This window comes from Pyrus communis, chromosome 4 (assembly GCF_963583255.1).
Source record: "Pyrus communis chromosome 4, drPyrComm1.1, whole genome shotgun sequence".
Classification (NCBI taxonomy): domain Eukaryota; kingdom Viridiplantae; phylum Streptophyta; class Magnoliopsida; order Rosales; family Rosaceae; genus Pyrus; species Pyrus communis.
In genome coordinates, this window is record NC_084806.1 from 7,226,004 (window position 1) to 7,246,412 (window position 20,409).

Below are 20,409 nucleotides of genomic sequence, written 5' to 3' on the forward strand. Positions count from 1 at the left end.
CTTTATTTTTGAGTCATTTAACTTTGTTGAAAGCATGATCAAAGCAAACCAGAAAACTTTCTTGGGAGAGGTCTCCGCATATATGCCCGACCGTACGTCGAAGGATTAGTCCTGAGCTTTGCCTGGAGACACCTTGGAAAACCTAAAAAAAGAACCATATTCTTTTGCTTTCAATCTGTTTGGGATTTTGATTATGTGTTAAAAGAAAAGTATGTGATGAAGAAAAACGTTTAATGCAGTCGTTTATGCTCGAGTGAGTGGTTTTTGATCGTTAATATAATGTGTTTTTGACATGAATCAACGATTGAGAATCATTTATTGCTGACAAGAACACAACTCATGTTGAATGTGATTGGATAGGCTGAGCATTAGCCCATACCACAAGTAATTAATTTGGGTGCTAATCGTTCCATTCTTTTTAAGGAAAACTAAAGAAAAATGCTTGAAAACTTTGAGTTTTAACGATAAGGATAAAGTAAAGGGTAAAGTGAATAGTATCAGGATTGATTGACTTTTTAGTGTAAAAATATGATTTTTTTGTTAAAGTAAACAGTACCGAGAGCTTTTCATTAAAGTTCCCTTCTTTTTACTATTAGCTAGTTCACCATTAATTCAAAGTCTTTTATCTTTGAGTATATGGCATCGTTAAAAGTGAAGAAAGTTAACGTTCCATCGTAAAATCAATTGGTGATATGGAGAGCAATTCAACTAACTTATAAACACATGCAAAGTTCATTCTTTCCCAAATATGATATTGATACTCTCAACAAAAAGCAAGATAGAAGAACAATATTCTTGGCCTCAATATGGATATGATTTTGATCATGTGTTAAAAGAAAAGTATACCACAAAGAAAAACATTTAGAGAAGTTGTTTACACATAAACGTAATGATTTTCAGCCATAAGTAATATTGGGAATCACCTCGTGTTAACATGAGCAATCTTTGACTATTGACGTAGTGCATGTTACATACGCATCAACAACTAAAAATTACTCTCACTTATGACTAAGCGACTAACAAAAGCATAACTCCATGCGATGAATAAGATTGAATGGAGTTGAACATTTGCCCCTACCATAGTTTCGATGCTAATCATTGGTGTTCCATTCTTTTTTACTTTGGGGAAGATTTAATGGGAATCTTAGAAACTAGGAATAGCATCTAACGAGGGATAATATTTTCCCATATTGCGGTCATGACACGTTATTCCAATCAAACTTAGCCTAGCTAACAAGAATATTGCTGGCACCAAACTCCTTTCATACACAAGCTCTATACCATATTTAATTAGTTGAACATGATTAGCAACTTGCTTTAAAAGTGAATGCGATTAAGTTGTCAATTTGGCTCCTAATTAAGTCAATTCCAAGTGAGAGAGAGAGATAGGGTGCCTTTTGATTTATGAAGCTACCCGAACGAGTCCGAGTCCAACGGGTTAATCAAAGTACACGATGTACGAATTTTAGTAGGAAAACATCACGTCGCTAGTCAACAATAACGTCTAAAACCATCCGCTAATTAGGAGGGAAATTAACCTAATCTTGATTACAAGGAATCAATCTGCGTGATTACTTAGTAACTTGATCTTAATAGGCATAATGAACTCTAAAGTACTTAATATGGCGACACTAATTAACACCTCAATAACGCGTATGCACATGGCTTGCAACCCTAAATCTTATCTATAAAAAACACAACACAAGAAGCAGACATAGGAGGATGGAATGAAACTTTCATTGCATGTACTGCAGAAAAACCTATTTACTTTTCTTTGATTAGTGCCCTAAACTCTAACTTTTGCTTCGAGGCCTCTCTTGTGTTATCAACCAATCTTGGAAAGTTAGGGATTTTCAACCTAAAACACCTTGAATTCCCAGAAGACTTTCCCTTCTGCCCCAAAAAAATCGATGGTTTATAATCAAGACAAAACTTTGGCTACTAGATGAAGCATCACTTAATTAATCGAGAAAATTAGAGCATTGGTCTCTAAGCTTTAGCTAACTTGGAGCGTTGGTCCTCGAACAAAATGAGTATTAGTCCATGAACTTGTCACAATGTGTAGCACTAGTTCTTTTGAAAAATTCTATTATAACTTTCATCCCTTATTTGCCTTTTTAAACCCTTTATTTTGTATGAAAGTTTTAACGATCTTATCCAAAGACTGTTGCTCCACATTGTGACAAGTTAAGGACTAATATATACTCACAGACTTTTAGATTAGAGACTGCCCCTATCGAGCCAAAATACATAGACCAATACTCCTATTCTCTCTAATTAAAATTAATGGAGTTTTAACGAAAGGCTCACGGTACTGTTCACTTGAACGAAAAACCACATTTTTACACTAAAAAGTCAATCATGGTACTATTCACTTTACCCTTTATTTTATCCTTATCATTAAAACTCAAAGTTTTCAAACCCTTTTAATTAGTTTTCCTTAAAATTAACTATTATTTTTACCAAAGCTACATTAATTTAACATATGAACAAACCCACTTACAGTTAAACCCAAAACTTAACCATGTCTCATCGGATCATGTGTGTGTTGAATTAGGGTTTGTGTGCGCCATGCCATGCACCACCAAGAGTATAATAATTGTGCTGAAAGCAATGTTGCGGTGAAGCATGTGCGCTGATGGGGCTTTTGCAGAGGGAGGGATTGCAGTTTAGGGTTTAAAGAATTGGAGGTATTCACTTATGAAAACGAAAGTAACTTAATTTGGTTTACTTTTTTGTCCACTTTAGGTCATCTTTCAACCACCACAATTGGACAGCAGCAGAAACCCAACACCGACACAAATATTCCCCTTTAAATATATCAATTATTTCTGGCAAATAAACACGTGGTTCTCTTCTTAATACTAGTATTAATCAATGTGTTAAACAGATTTTTAAACTTAAACTGGAAAATAAAGAAAAAACTCGTTTTCCATTCATCCATTGTCCGTGAAGTTTGACTCTTATTCTCCCTAAGTTGTTTTAGTTAAGTTGGTTTTGGTTCTCTAATTGAAAAGTGCGGTCTTATGTCCAAAACAATCATGCATAATCTTAACACAATTAACAATTGTTTTTGATAAGGGGACTAATTAAGAAGATGAAAACACGGAGTTAATGAATTATGTTGATGAAGTAACAAATAAATTTTGTTGGAGTTAAAATTATCTTGGTTTGATTCACCACGTGATATAATATGGTTGGACAATGAGTTCATAAATTTTGGTAGAACATTAATAAACAAAACATGTACTTTAACATGAGTGAACTTCAGTACCACATATGATCATGGCAGGGTTTAATGAATTGTGTACTGATGTAGGATACGATAATGACTCAAATCAGTATCGGTCTCATCATTTATGTATTTTCAACGTTTAACTTAAGACTTTTTATAAGTGAAGATAAATATTATTATATTGCAGTACTAGTGATCGATATTTTTACTCTAACTAATCTGAATTACAGGAAAAAAAATTCGAACTCGGTTGCATAATCATTTATATCTATAACCTGTGAAAATTTTTCTTATCTCTCAATCGTTCTAGAGTGTAAAGTTTGCGAACAATTTATCTTGTGTTTGTCTCCTCGTGTCATGTTGTTGACACTCTGATCGACCCAAACTTTCAAAAAGGGTGTGTTGGGACTAACTGACTGGGCTGTGAGCAAAACTAACTTAATTAACAGTTGAAGAGTATAATTCTGGGCTGCGTCGAGCCCATACAGCTCCATTTTCCAAACTACCTCCTAACATGTGAAGTTTCACAAACCTGCAGATATTTGCATGCTCGCTAACCAATTATTTCATAACTACCGTATGTCGTGAAATGCCCTCGTGGATAATGTCCTTCTTTTTAACCCACTACACCTCGTGTTCAAACATTCATCCCTCCTCTTAGTGTAAATTAGAATAATGCCATCACTTGTAATAGAAATTTTTTTTTCATAACTAGTGCAACATTAGGCTAGTGTTTTTGCTCTCTTGCACCAAAGTTTGAATCCACCTCTACATTAGAGTGGTTGCGCATATCGTCTTGTCATGAAAGCAAACAACTTCATAAACATTAATCAGAGTGGCAACTCATAATGGTTACATCATGGAAACTCCACTTATGCAAAATATAATTCTTCTCAGAAATGGGAAAAACACTCCCATTTAGCAGCATCATTATTTCCACCCTTCTGGGGACTGTTAAGTTCTTAACTGAAAAGACAAACGAGTAGGAGGGATAATTTTGCATATAAAACTTTTCCCACCAGAAGGGTAGAATGCACCAGCAGTTGAGGCATCAGGAATAATTTGAATTCTGAAACTTGCCCTGGCAGTGGAGATTGCCAATGCTGTTGCCATCACTAACCAAATTAGAAATTGCAGCCTCATCCTGCACTCCCACATTATTGTAGTGGATTCTTGGGATCATGGACTGAGCCGGGCATACTGAACTGGACTGCGCTGTGTGGCTCAGCCCAATCTCCTCTTGTGTTGCTCGTGTCCATGACAGAAGAGAGAGAGCACAATTAGATTCTCTGTCGCGGTATAATCCATTGGCAACCATTCTATGGCTGTTGCTAGAATTTCCCAGTGCAAAGTTGGCATTTGTAAATGGTTGGTAGACAGAAGCTTCTGAGTGCGCGTATTCAAAGCCTTGCACAAATGGGATTTGTTTTTCTCGGTAAGTATATGAGCTTCTTCTTGTCTCATTTAATTGTGAGTGGTTATCAAGCAGCACAGAATCATTCTCCGGTTTCAATGCGTAGCCCCACGGAGAGTTCATGACAGCATTTGCTGCACACATTTGTGGATTACCAAATGATAAGAATCTTGTGCCTGCATATGATAAGTTTGAACAGTAAAGAACACACATTGTGCTTTCAGTTAAGCCAATGAAAACATCAGCAGATATACATTTTATCAGGAAAAAATTCCAAACCTTGGTAATTGGAAAGAAATCTTCCCAAATTTGTGGACATGGATTCTGACTGACGCTTCCTCCTACGTTTGTTGTGTCCATCAAGACGTCTTCTGCAGCTTCTTTTTCCTTCATCGAATTCCACCAACGAATGGAACCTTCGACATGTCACAAAGAAATGTTACTTGTTTGTTTGTAAGACTAATCATATTTTCATCACAGCATGCATTTATAACATAGAAATTCCTAGAGCCATTGCATCCCACTTACCTGCTGCACTGCTGACAGAACCGCCGTTCCTGGCCCTTGATTGTAACTTTTGAGGTCTTTGAATGGAGCTCACATACTTTATGCCGTCGATGATAATCCCGGCATTTGCTAAGGTCCGAATTGCACCCATCAACCAAGCATGCAGCAATCTTGGTTTCGTTATTGGGTTGTCGCGGTCTTTTCAAAGATGTAGTACTCGAAGATGGCTTCCTCGTAGAGACCCCAGGATCCTTCAACTTGCCCCTTGATCCATCTTCCATATCGATAATCAACTGAGCTCAAAGTTTTGAACTTTATCAAGTAATATCCCTTATTTTTATGCAGAACTGGAAACTGGAGCACTGTTTAACACGCCTTTTCTTCACGGAAACAGTTTCCGAGACGTCCCCAATAACCAAATAATGAAGTAGGTTAGAAGAAAGAAAAACAGAAAAAGATTTGCACGAAATTATTTATTTATGTAATTCTCTTTTCTGAAATCTTATCTTCTTAAAACCAGATGAAACATATTCCCTCCAAGTAACATAAGAAGAACAATCAGCCTGCACATGCATTCCGTAACTTCTCATACCAGAAGAAATGCAAATAGGGATCAGAAGTGTGGTCAACATCATAAAGAATAAAGAGATATCGTTTACACCCAAAAAAAATTAATGTTTTCATAAGGAAGCATCGAAGGCTTTCCACTAATTGAGATTTGGCCGTACAAGGAATCAAATTGTATCTGAGGAACAGGGATACAAAAAAGTAACGACAGAGGCACACAGACCAATTAATCTTATCGGTCTTGTTCCTAAATTTGGAATGAAAAGAGGAGTAACGCTTCCTAGCACAGAACATAGAATATGTTCTAACATAGGGTTAAATCATATATCGAGGACATTAGTTGACAACAGTAAAAAGATGGGCGCCTAATTCCAATACAATAGTGTTCTATTGGTGCAAGTCAGTTGAACACCATAACTGATGAGTAGGTAGGTGGGTTATGTGGGGAGGGGGGATTCCGACTCGCGTGCATGGGACAGACACGTTGCCCTGATTAACTGACGTAACATACATCTAAACAAATATAGGGACCATTAACAAACAATCTTGAATTATTCATCGATAATTTCTTCAAATTCTTTTCCTAAAAATTGGTCAACCAGCAAAATTTCGTCTTCCTGATTGAATTAAAAGTCATTCTAGTAGTTACAAGAACACAAGAGTTTTTACCGTTTCAGTCCACTTTTTGCGATCATTTCAAATGCAATAAACAGTAGAGAATTTTGAACTTGTCTCCCAAATATGGTGAGGAAAAGCAAAACAAAAAAGGATATAATAATTGATAGGTACCTCAGACTCTGGGTGGTTTAATTTGATAACCTCCAAGCTCTCCAATTACACAGAGAAAACCTGAAAAGATAAGAAAAACAAGAAAAAGATAGAGAATAAGATGCCTCGTTTGCAATGAACAGCCATCACTTTTCTGCCAAACAATAGACAGCTAGAGCAGTAGCTGCTAACTCTTCCTAGCTAGGGAGGGCAGAGCGCAAGAAGCTGAGTAAAGAGTGAGCTGCAAGTCTTCCCCTCTTACCCTTTTTGGATTTGCAGCCATTTTAGCGAAAAAGAGAGAGAGATGCACACCATAAATAAAGACTGAACATTGAAAGCAAAATAAAAGGGGAAAAACGAGTGGAGGGGAAAGGGACAGAGTGTAGTTGCTTTCAAACTTTAGGGGAAAGGCCAAATGGAATTTAAATAAAAAGAGTTGAGAGAGTTTCTTGTGTTCCATAATTCACGTTTTATGTTCATGGGACAATAACTTGTGGAGGACACTCGGACTACTTTACAAGTAAAGAAACTCATATGAGACTTCGTGTATTTTGATCTCATTTGACTTTATGCTACTTTCACTAATCATGAGAGCTGCTTTAATTAGATAGTCGTCTCCTATTACAGAATTCAATCGCTACTTCTTCGATTCTTATCTGTTGAATTTTGACTACATACTTTAGGATTTGAAGTCAACCCACATCCACAAACCAAAACTGGAAGCAGAAATAGAACTAGGAGCATGGGGGACATGTGCACAAAAGTTAAAACTCATATTGTGACGGATTAGCCATTGGATTAGGTTTGGAAGAGGAAGTTAATCAACTTCATGGAATCTATCATATTTATATTTTGCGTAAGTAGAAATTTTTTTATGCTTATTTGACATGTTGATACCTTTTGTCAATTGTAATGATATTAACCCATTATCAATAACTAGATAGGCCTTTGCTTGAGTACTAAAATTGTAATGATAGCTCAGGTGGAGCTAAAGGGGGGACCCACATTGTGAGAGGGATGGGCAATGGATACCGACTAGAAAGCCAACTCTGATCTGAGCTCTCCTCCATCCTTTTTCCTTAAAATATTAATCAGTTTTGCTTATCTTGGTAATTAATCACCTCTTAAAGAGGCTAATCTGCTTCAACTTGACAAATCTGGAAGCCTAACCCCCACCGCCACTTGGTCACAAAAAGAAGTATTCAAACTCTCCGCAAATTGAATTTTACGCCCCGAAGACCTTTCGGATTTGGAGGACCACGTGTCAACGACCCTTTTGGTAAAATTTAAATTAAAATAAATTAAAATCTCGGCACGCGCGAGCACCACCCGCCAAAAGAAATGGTCCCGGCTCTTTCGCAACGTTTTTCTTCTCTCGACGCTCGAGTGTCGGCCACATACTTTCCGAACACTATTTATGGCAACAGTATGTTATGTCACGAGCTTCGTCGTGATTAGTTCTTCAGCCCGACCAGAACAAATTCGAGCTCAGCTGCCAAAAAAAGAAAAGAAAAAGGCTGGGGAGAGATGAGATGGAGCAATGTGAGTGGTGGACCCCACGTTGCAGAACATCACTCGCTAATAATAGAAACCCTCCCTTTCCAAGATTCCTCTTTAATCGGTCCCCAGTGCAGCATTCTTTAATGCTTATCGTATGTTTTTAAATTTAAATTAGGAAGCCAAACTATTTGCCCTTCCTACTTTGGGACAGATCAAAAGCACTTTGGGAGGGTTTCTTTTGAGTTTGAAAAAAGATCTTGGTATAAAAAGAGACATGATAGCCACCAACCTTTCTTTCTCGTCCTACATAATTCTGTTTAATCTTTTGGGGTGTGATATCCACACCCCATTTTACTTCTCACACCCTTTTAATTTTCAGCCGTCGGATCAGATGAATTAAAGAAGATCAATGAACAGAAATTAACAAGGAATGTGTGAGAAGTAATTTGGAATGTGTGGATAGCACACCCCAATCTTTTTCATTGCTCGTGTTTTGATTTATGTAATTCGGTGGCTAGAAATAAAAGACGGTATATGTGGGAGAAAACAAAATTATGTGGTTATCATTCTCCCTATAAAAATTGAAATAAAGGAGTCCAATTTGGCTGGATGCTGTACTATCTGCATTGTACATAGCCTATTTTTAGAGAGGTACCCGTGGAATGAGAATCTGCTAATATATCCGTCTCTTCGGCTGTGCTCAAAAAGCTCTGCCTTACGCTGCAGACTGGTTCTACAAAGAGAAAGGTTCGGATAAGCGTCTAGGACAACAGCCTTTTTGGGAAGCCTAGGCAAACTCTCACAGCACAACTAAAAACAAGTTTTGCTAAATTTTTGGTGTCTGATAGTAAACTGTAAATAAAAGCTTAATTTACCTTCGATTTTATGATAATTCGGCTGTCGTTAAAGTACTGATTTGGATGGTTAATCCCAGCATCACATGATGAACCATGAATAGCTTCGAACGTCAGGGTGCACGCCAGCTGATGCATACGTCACCAAGTATTCCACATTAACCTTGTGTCAGAACAAAACACAACTTGGAATAATTTTGATGCAGACTAGTAACATTTTCACCTGATAATGCCTGTTTTTAGCTTTGTCCATTACATCTCCAACTGCTCGCCCGGTAACTCCCATTTTACCAAGAGCGGCTCTCAAGTTCTCATCACTGTCGCAGATAAATATTGAGACATTCGATAAAGTATTGCACAAATCTGTTAGAAAAAGTTAGATATGCCATGGGCAAGTACTATGTCCTAGGGCAACGAGATTCGATTTAAGTATGGCGAATAAAAGGATATGGTTGATCAACCATGTATGTATGACTACTTTATCTGAAATCCATTGCATTACTAAAATAAGGCACTGATGTATTTAGTTTTCGTGCTATGGCAGTTCTAGCCAATATAATACAGCCAGTAACGTTGGAAAGGCCAAGTTAAACATCATCAGATGAATAATGAAATTTTTTTACTGTCGAAATTACCTGAAATATCGATATGGGCATCCATGATGATCTCCTACACCGGGTGTAGATGAGATGATTTTTTGACAGGAATAAGGCGTGTAATCCTGCAATGTCGAAAGGTGAACATATTTGATCGTCATCATACAACACAACATGATATATATCAAATATTTCTTCACAAGTACTTCCAGGTTTCTAATGGTATTTCTAACAAAAATTTTATACATCTAAGAATAACATCCAACAGCGAAATGCTTCAGCAACAAGCAATAAACTATGTAGAAGTTTCAATTTTTCTTGAATATTTCCCATGATTTCAGTTTTGATCCCGTGATATGAGTCTAGACATAACATCACTCAAAATTCTTACTATTTGAGTAGAATCAAGACTATATCATCTTTATACTCTTGAATCTTAAGTTTGATGTCTTAACGTTCTTTTCCCCTCTCTTCCATAATTGTGGCGTATGCCATACGAATACTCTTTGTCAAACCTTTCAGCACCAACCTATGGCAAAGATCAAACGCAAAGCTTGGAATTAAACTCCAAGAAAGTCACAAGGACCAGGCACGGAACAGGAAAACATCTTAATAATACAATGCACTATGATTTTCGAACAAATTTACAACAAATTTTTCCACCATACATGGATAAATAATGTTGAAAGAAAATCTTGTGCATGGTGTGATTATTAAGAATGAGTAGATGAAATACTTAAGAAACTCCATACTCATTTTTTGCGAGAACTCAGCTTTCCAAAACGCAAGGGCATCATCCAGCTTCAACCCAACACCCTACACAGAGGTTAATCAGAAAACTTAGCCAATGGGGAAAGAAGAGCCCGAGAAAGATAGATTCATGATTCTTTTGATAACTTTTACAGTTTGTCATAGCAAGGTTGTGCGTATAAACGTCAGCTGACAATTTTCATGTGCCAAAATACGCTACAAAAAACTATAAATTACATAATATATAGGCCATTCTGCATTCTCCAAAATCATCATTCACAATTCTACAACTGTTTCAGCACAACAAGGCTGTATGACTTCAAATAATTTTGAAAACTCTAGCTAACTTGCATATAGACATATAAAAGCACCAACTAAACCCAATAAGTGGTAAACGTCACTGACTAGTATCTAGTGTTTATGTACCAAATACACATGCAACAGCAGGTTTATATATATCAAATAACATGTTACCAAGGAGTTTCCCATTACATACATCTAGACTCCGACCGCCTAATTGAAATGCTAATATACCCACATAAGACAGGACAGAAACCAGAGAGTGATGCGGGTTGTAGGATAAAACCTTGAGAAAGAGACCTAGCTGCATTCTCCCTCCATGCTTTAAATGATGATCCTCCCTCAACTGCAAGCAAGTAGCATGAGTACAACAAGAGCAGAGGCGGATATAAAATCTTCACAAGCAAAAAGAAGCAAAGAAGAGACATTAGCAAAAAAGTGTGAATTACGCTTCATAAAAACATCAAAACCCCAATGTTTATACCTTTTCAAATAGGTGGCGCATGCACAGAGGAAATGAGCTCTTGGCTGCATCATCAATGTCTTTCAAGGAAATCTGACCAAACTCTTTTGGTTACAGAGGCAGTTAACAGACTAATTAACTTCAAATTACATGATCGATACCTACGGGTAATAGATGAGCTACAACAATTAAAGAACTACCTCAGAATAGTCAGGACCCAGGTAACTTGAGGATAGGGCTTCAACAATCTAAACAGATATTGAAGGAAAAGAAATGTCAAGAACCTAACTTGGAAATAAATGCCTGTTTCAAAATACAAGGTTCGGGATCCGATTCTCACAGGAGTCAACCGATCCTTCTCTTGTTCTGCTATAGTTGTTGTCCATTTTCTGCATGCAGAAGTGCAACTTCAGATATTTTGAAATCCAAAACCTTATGCTTAGATTTTCTTTGAAAATAGATAACAAAGCAATTATAGTAACACCAGGTATAACCAATGAGCTTTGAATTACAAATAGCCAACAATAACCTGTTTGTCAAAATAAGTGCCTTTGATAGAAGACTGCGGAATTGTGTGGCAACAAGGGAAACCACCTATTGTTTCGGGGGTGGAGAGAGAGAGAGAGAGAGAGAGAGAGAGAGAGAGAGAGAGAGAGAGAGAGAGAAGCAAACAAACAAAAATGATATCAATGACAATCGTCACTTTATAGGTATATCGTCTATGCATGCCCCTTACTGATGAATACTCTACGACTGGCTACCAGTTCTGGAACTTCTTCAAACGGTACCTTAATGGAGGTTTAGGATAATAAGAAATTAAACATAAAGAAAACAAAATGATAAAACATAAGTTATATAACATATGACATAAATTTACGACTGGTTAGAATTTTAAAATTCATTCAATAATTTCTTTTTCTTAACAATTGACTTCATCAATGAAGCAACACAGGCTATAAATAGAAACAACTCAATATGTATTTTTGGTAACATTGAGCCAACAGGAACCTCAGACATGGTTTTTCTCCATACCAAATACACAGAAGTTGGGAGACTCGTTCCCGTACTCCAATAACTAAATCAACTAGCATGATCAAATAATAAATTAAAGAATATACAGTTGAAAAGGAAGAATGAAGCAACGATAAACACACCTTAAAGAAGATGTCACTAGCTGCAAAAGATAAAGTAAAGGAGAAAACTTAGAATATGGATAACAGCAAAGTAATCACTTTTTCTAAACGTGTTTGAAGGAACAATGTACGTGTTCTTCTAAAAACGTAAATAAACATGCCAAATGCAAGACCAAGACCTAACAACATGCCATAGACACCCCATTATTGCGCACACCCAGATATTAGAACATTTAAACAATGCATCTGAGTTTAACTAAGAAAATCCACAACTATAAAATAATGCACAATTTATTGACTCGGGCATTACAAAGTGATATAAAATATGCACCCCTACCAGTTGGTGGAGATTGAGCACCGAGCGAACGTGAAACCAGGACCAATTTATCTAATACTCTGAAAGGAAAGACAAACTTATACGGTGATTGCAGTATATACCAAGGATTTAAAGGGTTTAGAAAGTATGAAACTGACATAAAAATGCCGAAATGGTCTTAGTTTCAAATGCACATTTTCTATATTGAGCACATCATATCGTAAAGACTTTAGAAAGTACGAGGCACATAATTACCTCAAGTTCTGAACCACTGACTGCCTTGTATGGAAGATCAAATTCTTCCATGAGTGCCCGCTGAATACCAAAAGCAGAATATTGATCATAAACTGACTAACAGAATGAGCCAAGTAAAATGTAGATTACCTGCGGTTCAGGTTGTTCATTCATAAATCGGTAACGAAATAAGGTAGTCTCCATGGAAAGAAACCATTTTCTCAGGTCCTCCCTAAATGCAGATTAAAAAGTAACAACGTAAATAAGATATAATGAGGAAATCTTTTAAGAGAATAAAATGTTAGAAGTTCTTACGTTCTGCAATAAACTAGTCGCAGAACAAAGTGCGATATTATGTCCTTGTTGACGACCTCAGATGCCTGAGGATGCCTCATATTTGTCTTCCATAGTTCTATTGCCTGTAAAATGCCTAAATGTTAATTGTATAAGGGTGCAACAAGGGAAATGAAAAGAATTTCAACCTGGAACTATGGTTTTACCAACTTCTGCATTTCGTCAGGTTTCTTTCCGCGTGATAATCCATCAGAAATCCCTTTAAGCATTGCATACAGCAGTAATTACCATCAATCACTGCAACTGTCGAGATACATGCGGGGAAAACGCTAAACTCATATTCCGTTGAAGAACTTACTTAACCTTCTCCATTAAAATGCCACGAATCAAATTTCACAAATTTTGTTTGATTCCGAAATCCAGAAGAAAAAGGGAAACCAGACCAACCGAAATAAGCCATGGAGCTATACTAAAATCGACTCGGAAAGCAATTCTATTTTCCCAGCTCCCAAACAGTCACACTCTAGCATAAAATTAATCAATTTTTTTCAGCATTTTCTACCTTAATAAGAAACTTACAAACTAATCCAAAAAATACAAGACCGTATACCGCTATGAATCTCAATCATTCTCATCCCCAAGTTTACTGGCTCTTCCTTTTCGGTTAATTTCACGCCCTAAACGGTGAACGGTTTAACTTAGCACCAGAAAAAAGTGTTTCCCTTTTCCAGAATTTTCTCAGCAACCAAACAAAAACCAAAATTAAAAGATAATTCCGGAAGTTTCGACAGAAAAAATCAGCAGAGAAAGAGAAATTACAAAGTTTCTGGAGAAGGTGACAAAATTACCTCGGAGGCGATCGAGGGCGAAGAGCTCGAACTCTTCGAGACGAACTTCGAGGGCGGGAGCGGAGCGGTAGAGAGGGAGGGTCGGGACGACGTCCTTGATGAAAGATTTCCTCTGAGATCGAACGACTTGCATTTTTGCTCCTCTCTCTGGTGGGCCACTACTGCGGTGTGAGTTCTTTATATTTTATGCTTGCGCGCCAAAGAAGCCGAGCAATGAAAAATGGCGGGAAACAGCTCTCTTTACATTACAGGCTCAAAAAGGTCGTGCTGAAGCTGGATTTAGGGTTTCATGGTAATTTCTGATTTTGTGTTCACTTCACAATTCGTAATTATTAAAAACCGTATTGCAATTAACATTTTCGCTTCTTCAAATAACACATCTTTTTTACATAAAAAACACAACCTTTAATGTTTTCAGCTAAGAATTAACGACGAAAAAAACATGAGAGTCCAAATGCAAAGATTGCTCGCATTTCTCGTGGAGTAATTGCCGATAATAAATTCTTAGTTGTCACCGCATGCTTACGCCACTCAATTAATCATCACATCAAAGTCACATAACGTGACTAGATTGTTATTAGAGGAGTACATACACAAAGTCACCCTTAGGAATTTCTGTGACAACGTACTAAAACCTCTTCTGTGACAACGGGCATCATTCATACACACACACACACAAGTACTAAAAAATGTAACCATCTTAAATACCAATATTACGTCGTGTCTGCCCTACAAAATTCTCAGCATCCCGTCCCGTTACAGTCACTTCGATTGGGGACAAGGCGTTTGCTATATTTGAGGTTTTGGCTCTCGAAACTAAACAGTCTAAAAGCTCAAGGCTTTCACCTCAGAGAGAGTACAAATGATGAATTATCATATGAATATACTCTAAATGACTTTACCAGATCTATACAAAGATCCTCATAACGGTTGAATAGTTCATCGTTTCCGTTGAACCATTCCAGTTGTAGCACTTCGCGTCCTCAGGAGAGCCGAACTATTAAAAGTTGGAAACCCAAACCCGAACCAACCAGAACTGGAAGACGCATTGTTTGTGCCTTCTGGAGCACGAAGCTCACTGGAAGCCTCGCCACGATTTGAGGACTCAACCACTTCCAAGATTCCACCATTCCCCTGAAACGACAGGAGATGGATAGGACTATAAATACCTCAACCGAAAATGAGACAAAGTCAAGTAAGTAAAAATTCAAACAATTGTAGAGTTGGTTTTAAGAATAGAGTTGTTAAGCCTCCAACCAATTCAATATATTATCTTAATAAGATAGCATATCAAACCACTATACACACTTTGAACATCAATCTTACCCTTGAGGGTGATGCTGGGGGTAGCTCAAGCGCTGGCCTCGAGGACTTCGGTGGGGTCACCAAAGATGAGGGGGAGGCTGGTGGTAGTTCAAGAACTGGCCTGGAAAAACTGGATGGTGATGCCTGAATATTGTGGAAATCAGAGTCAATAAAATGCCAAATGAACCATATCAATTGAGGCTCATTCTGATAAAATAAAGTTACAAAACTATAAAAGTAATAAACTCTGAAAAAACGAAAAAATTAATGTTACATAAAGCAGTACAATCAATCATTAGTCAACGGAAAAGTAACGTAAGATGACTACAGAATCAGACATAAATATCAATCTTCCAGTTATGCAGGAAATAATCAGTACATGCCTGAATGCGTTCTGCATTTATGCCCTTTTCCATGTTCAGTGCGTAGTCACATAACTTCCATACTCCACCGGTAATCTCACCCTAATTAGAAGTCAAAGGCCAGACCGTCAGTACAAAACAGTATTCAAGGGCAGAGAATAACAACTCATAAATCAAAAGAGTAAACTACTATATACCTGCTTCCCTTCAATTCTATTAATTTTTGTTTCCTGAGACCAAAGAAAAATAAGGAATATGATTTTCCATTCATGAATATACTTTGTGAGAGATGAAAAGAAATAATAAAACAATGAGTCACCAGAGTCAGCACTGCGTGGTGAACTTTTTTAAAATCTCTGCTAATGGTATCCGTCCTTCCTTGTAGTTGAACAACCTATAAATGGCATAGAAGGTTTCTTGTTAATGAACTTGAATCACAGAAATACAAACAAAACTACTTACTAATATCTAACATACCCACCTCCTGTTGTGTCTTTGCCGTATTTTCTATACTTTCATCCAAACTACATTCCACATTGTCAAGTTGTGAAGACAATTTCCTCTGAGTGGTCTGAAAATCAGACAAAATATCTACAAAGTTAGAGACTTTTATTTTTCATTTCTAATTAAAATCATATTACAAGAAAATTCAATCCAAAAGCATGACAAACATAACAGGTTCATAAAATTTTCTTGTGAATTATGCAGACTTTCATGAAACCACCAGAAATAGATGAAATCATCTAATGATCACACGAGTTCATCTAAATCACAAAAGTTTCAACCACAACCAAGGCCTTTTGGAAATAAATTAAGTACCTCATAACATGGATGGTTATATGTGGACTTAACAATTTGCTCATAAAACCCAACCAAATGTTGGTAATTTCTAAATTCCGACATTTGCCCTTCAGCAAAATTTATAAAATAATGAAAAACTAAAGAAACCCAACAACCATCTGCCATGCCCAACCGGAACGACAACGTCAACTTCGTTAAGTCTTACAACCATCAGCCCCTGCTCTCATCTCTTGCTTTCGCTCTCTACACTATCAAAAATCTGAATGGAATGGAGGGCTGCAACCTCACAGAGAAAATTTCTGCATCTGGTCCACCATCGCAGAGAGTTTGCCAGCTAGGTAGGGGGTGGCTCATTTTTAGTTTTATTTTTGTTTAAGGAATTGAAACTTATGAAAAATATATAAATAAATAATAGATGGGTCTAGTGAGCAAATGGTTGGGTCCATATAAAATTTTACCAACAACATTTGGAAGAGAGAAACACTTGACTTGCAACAGAATATTCATGGCGTAGACATATAGTCAATGTGAAACACTAATTGAATGGCATCAGTGAAGACAGAAAAACAAAAGCTCCTCTCATTCTTGAGAAAGCACTTAACATACCATGAAACAACATAACGACCAACTTATTACATAATGCACCACGTCAATTCCACCATAGATACAAGACACAATATTTCACTTGGTAATAGAAAAAGTAACGTCAGAAAATCAATAGCAAGAGAGAGAGAGAGAGAAGACTTGCCGAAATTGATGTAAACAGACTCTCAAGCTGTTTAGCAACAGAATTGGAAGCATCAGACAAGCTACGTCTTGTTGCAAACATCATGTGAGGAAGCTTCCACCCCTGCAAACATACAAGAAATGCACATATATAATAAACAACTTTGACAAGAGAGAACAGAAGAAAACAAAGTTTGATCCACTAGTTAATTTTTTTCAAAAATAATTTGTTTATCAAACCAAACAGGGTGAGATTTTGGAACGATACCTATCATAATTACAACCTTTTAAAAAATTTATGATTTTACGCAATAAACACCCTACAAACACAGAGTCCTTGAGAGCATACTCAAAATTCAATTCTAAATTATTAAATGATTCATCTACTTTAGATTTTGTACACTATGACACGAATACTTGAAGATTATCAAGTTTAGATATAACTTCCCACTAGACAAAGGCAAGCAAATATCAAGTAAGCAAAGTGTTTGTTTCAGTAACCATTTTGATTAATGGATCCTACTAGATGAAAAAGAATTATAGCATCCCAAACAGGCATAGTTGGATGGACCAAACAAATGCACGTAAGGAAGTTATTAAGATGGTTATTAATGCTACATCTCTTTTGAGACCCGGGCCTTTTATCATAACTTTTGCTCGTTGTATACCTTGATCCACTATTGTTATTTATAGTAGATCATATCAACATGTCAAGGAGAAACATAAAGGGGTTGAATCCATGTCTTAACTGGTAGTGCTTATCATTTAGCAATTGTAGTAGATACCAAAACTGAAAAGAACCAAAGTATCTAATGGCTGAAGTTTGATGTCTTCACTAATGTAAAGGAATTCACAAACACATATCAGTACTACATTTTCAAGTACAAATTTTTCTCTTTATGGCTAAACAAGTTAGCCACAGAAGTCATAGATAAATAGTCATTTTTCAAATCAAGAATGTTATTAACATCCATGATTTAGTGATAGGTAGAATTTGGAAAAAGAAGTTTGATCAGTTGGCCCAGGGGGAAGCTTTAACCTCTTTATTATATCGTACTAAATAAAACCTCTTACCTTCCACCAAAAGTAGCCATATCCTGCGGCTACTACAACAATAATTATACCATATTTGCTAGTACCTGCAGTAACCAAAACCATGTCACAGAATATCACAAACTGATAGTTACAGACCTATATACACAACACATAACAATAAATTTTATGAAAACCTTGTACTTGATTAATAACATATATTCATGCTCATCTAGCTGAGCCATAAGCTGTTTACAAACTGGATGAAAAAAAAAGATATAAAAAACGCGTAATTTTGTTAGTTTATTAAGGTTTTGTTGGTGTGCTTACTAATCCAGACAATAAATAACCATGTTCAGAACTCAAGGGAAGGTAATCAAAACCTGTTCGACTCATAGTTATAACTGTAACTGGTGGTCGACTTGATGCTATTATCTCCAGCTCCTTCCGTAGGTTGTTCATCTGTCAAATTTAATTATTTAATCACATTATGCCATTCACTAAAATACGAAGCTCCAATAATGAAAGCACACAGATGCTGACCGAGAAAAAGAAAAGTCGTTGCTCAATGTGTGTGGTAAGGCATAACTGTTCTAGTATCCAACTACTTTAAAAGCAATTATAAGTAATAAAAACTGTAGAAGAAAATACGAAACCTGAGCCATCAGAGAGTCGTTGTGTGGTTTATTAACCGCCGAAGTATTATCACTTCGTCTAATTTGTTTCCAAGCAATCTGTGGTCAAAATAAATACTATAAAATCTTATGGTCGTAATGATATACAGTAAAATTTATACAATTTAAAGAAAAACAAAGAACATTAAAACTGAAGATTTTTATTTAAATATAGTTTAAAGAATACAGCCAAGCCCAACAAAATATGCAAATTGTATCCCGATAAAATCTTGGAAGTTGTAATGACACACAGATTTCCCTATTGTCCTAATCTCTTCTCAAAAGCCCTCAAGAACATTGAACCTCTAGCCTCCTATCCTGATTGATATAAATACTCAGTCCTTGGATACAACATCACCAGCTGGCAGCAAGATCAATATGTATTATGTAATACATTGGATGCCACCCATACATAGACTTTAAAACAGAAAATTTGAAGTACAAAACAGAAGTAGCATGAGAAACTACCTTGAAAGCACCAGAGACAACATCAGATACACGTCCTTCTTTTGCAAGAACTGAACCAAGAATGCCTAAGAAGCATACGAAACACCAATTGATTAGAAATACATGCTCTTCAACTAAGACAGCATAAATTAACAATTTTATGTCAAACCCCACAATTGCAATAAGTTGGTTCACCAATCATGAGAAACTACCAATACGAAGACCAACCCAGATTAATTAGAACCCTTTAGATGAGGTCAGGAGCTAGTACTCGAATGGGACTGGACAGGTGACAAGCGGACATGAAAAATCGAGAAGCAAGAATGCACATAACCACACAAGGTGAACCAATTTCCACCTAGTTTTAAAATACCTAAAAGCCTACACTTTCACGTTTCACAGCATACCATCCGATTCTCCTAAAAATACCACTAACCCATATAACAAAACAGAGTCTTGGCTGGTTTAAGCACGACTTAAGCTCCTTAATAAACATAAAACACTGCACATTTTTAATCAAATGCAAAAACCAACAGAATTAATATGGCTCGGATACTCAAATACCAATACAGCTCCACTTTCACACTCTCAGACGCCTTTCTCCATTGCAATGTCGGATTAACAGTACATTCAAAAGAACGCATACTTCCTCCAGCTACCACCCAGCATCCCTTCAGTGTTCCCAAATGATAGAACCAGGGTTAATCGAAAACCCTAGCATTTTTCTTTTTGACAAACGATAGTAGTGGGTTGAATTGTTAAATGTTGGGGGAGGGAGGGGGATCGAACCCGCACCAGGTGCATGGGCATGATTTCTTTCCGCCAGTACTATGCCCAAAATCAAAAATTAAAAATAATACACCAGTTCGGGACTCAATTACAACGGGGTTCGAGAACGTAACAAAATAGACTGCTATGGAGTTTGAGATACTACAAAATTGAATGAGTAAAAAGAGGAGCGAGGGATTTGTACGGACCTGCGCCGACGAGAATGGTGAGCTTGCCTAGAGGGAGAGCAGCCATCGACTCTGATTATATTTAGGTATCCTCTCGCGGAGACTAAACGGCAGAGCGACAAGGCATCGGAGCTCCTCCTCCTTTGGAGATCACAGAGCTGGTAAATTGTTTCACAAGAAATCGAATTTTCTCTCTCTTTCCGAATTCCGGGTATTTTCTCTCCTCTCTCTCTCTCTCTCCCTCCTTCGCTACTGAGGAAACTGAGAATCGACTACTTCTGTAGAGCAAGGGCGACAACCCTATTTCCGCCCGTGGAAGCAAAATGA

At 36.9% G+C, this 20,409-nt stretch overlaps 2 protein-coding genes and 1 pseudogene across 4 annotated transcripts; all 3 read right to left on the reverse strand.

Moving 5' to 3' along the window:
• Window positions 1–4,037: 4,037 nt before the first annotated feature.
• Window positions 4,038–6,753, reverse strand: LOC137732359 (putative squamosa promoter-binding-like protein 19). Of its 3 annotated transcripts, none has more exons than XM_068471670.1 (4): window positions 6,513–6,753; window positions 5,178–5,531; window positions 4,929–5,065; window positions 4,038–4,825 (listed from the first exon to the last, which is right to left on the reverse strand). In XM_068471670.1, the coding sequence occupies exons 2-4, from the start codon at window positions 5,435–5,437 to the stop codon at window positions 4,287–4,289; spliced, it is 936 nt and encodes a 311-aa protein (XP_068327771.1). In that variant the 5' UTR covers window positions 5,438–5,531; window positions 6,513–6,753; the 3' UTR covers window positions 4,038–4,286. The 3 variants fall into 3 exon arrangements, with proteins under 3 accessions (XP_068327771.1, XP_068327772.1, XP_068327770.1); XM_068471671.1 differs by having other exon boundaries at window positions 4,038–4,783; window positions 5,178–5,536; XM_068471669.1 differs by having other exon boundaries at window positions 5,178–5,536.
• Window positions 6,754–8,706: 1,953 nt separating this feature from the next.
• LOC137730576 (probable DNA primase large subunit) lies at window positions 8,707–13,912 on the reverse strand (annotated as a pseudogene).
• A 550-nt stretch (window positions 13,913–14,462) lies between these two features.
• On the reverse strand, window positions 14,463–20,409 carry LOC137731693 (uncharacterized). The gene is made up of 12 exons (XM_068470878.1): window positions 20,104–20,409; window positions 19,148–19,212; window positions 18,662–18,739; window positions 18,389–18,467; window positions 18,048–18,112; window positions 16,996–17,097; window positions 15,928–16,017; window positions 15,766–15,840; window positions 15,644–15,676; window positions 15,468–15,548; window positions 15,106–15,228; window positions 14,463–14,913 (listed from the first exon to the last, which is right to left on the reverse strand). Exons 1-12 carry the CDS (start codon window positions 20,147–20,149, stop codon window positions 14,719–14,721), a joined length of 1,032 nt encoding a protein of 343 aa, XP_068326979.1. The 5' UTR covers window positions 20,150–20,409; the 3' UTR covers window positions 14,463–14,718.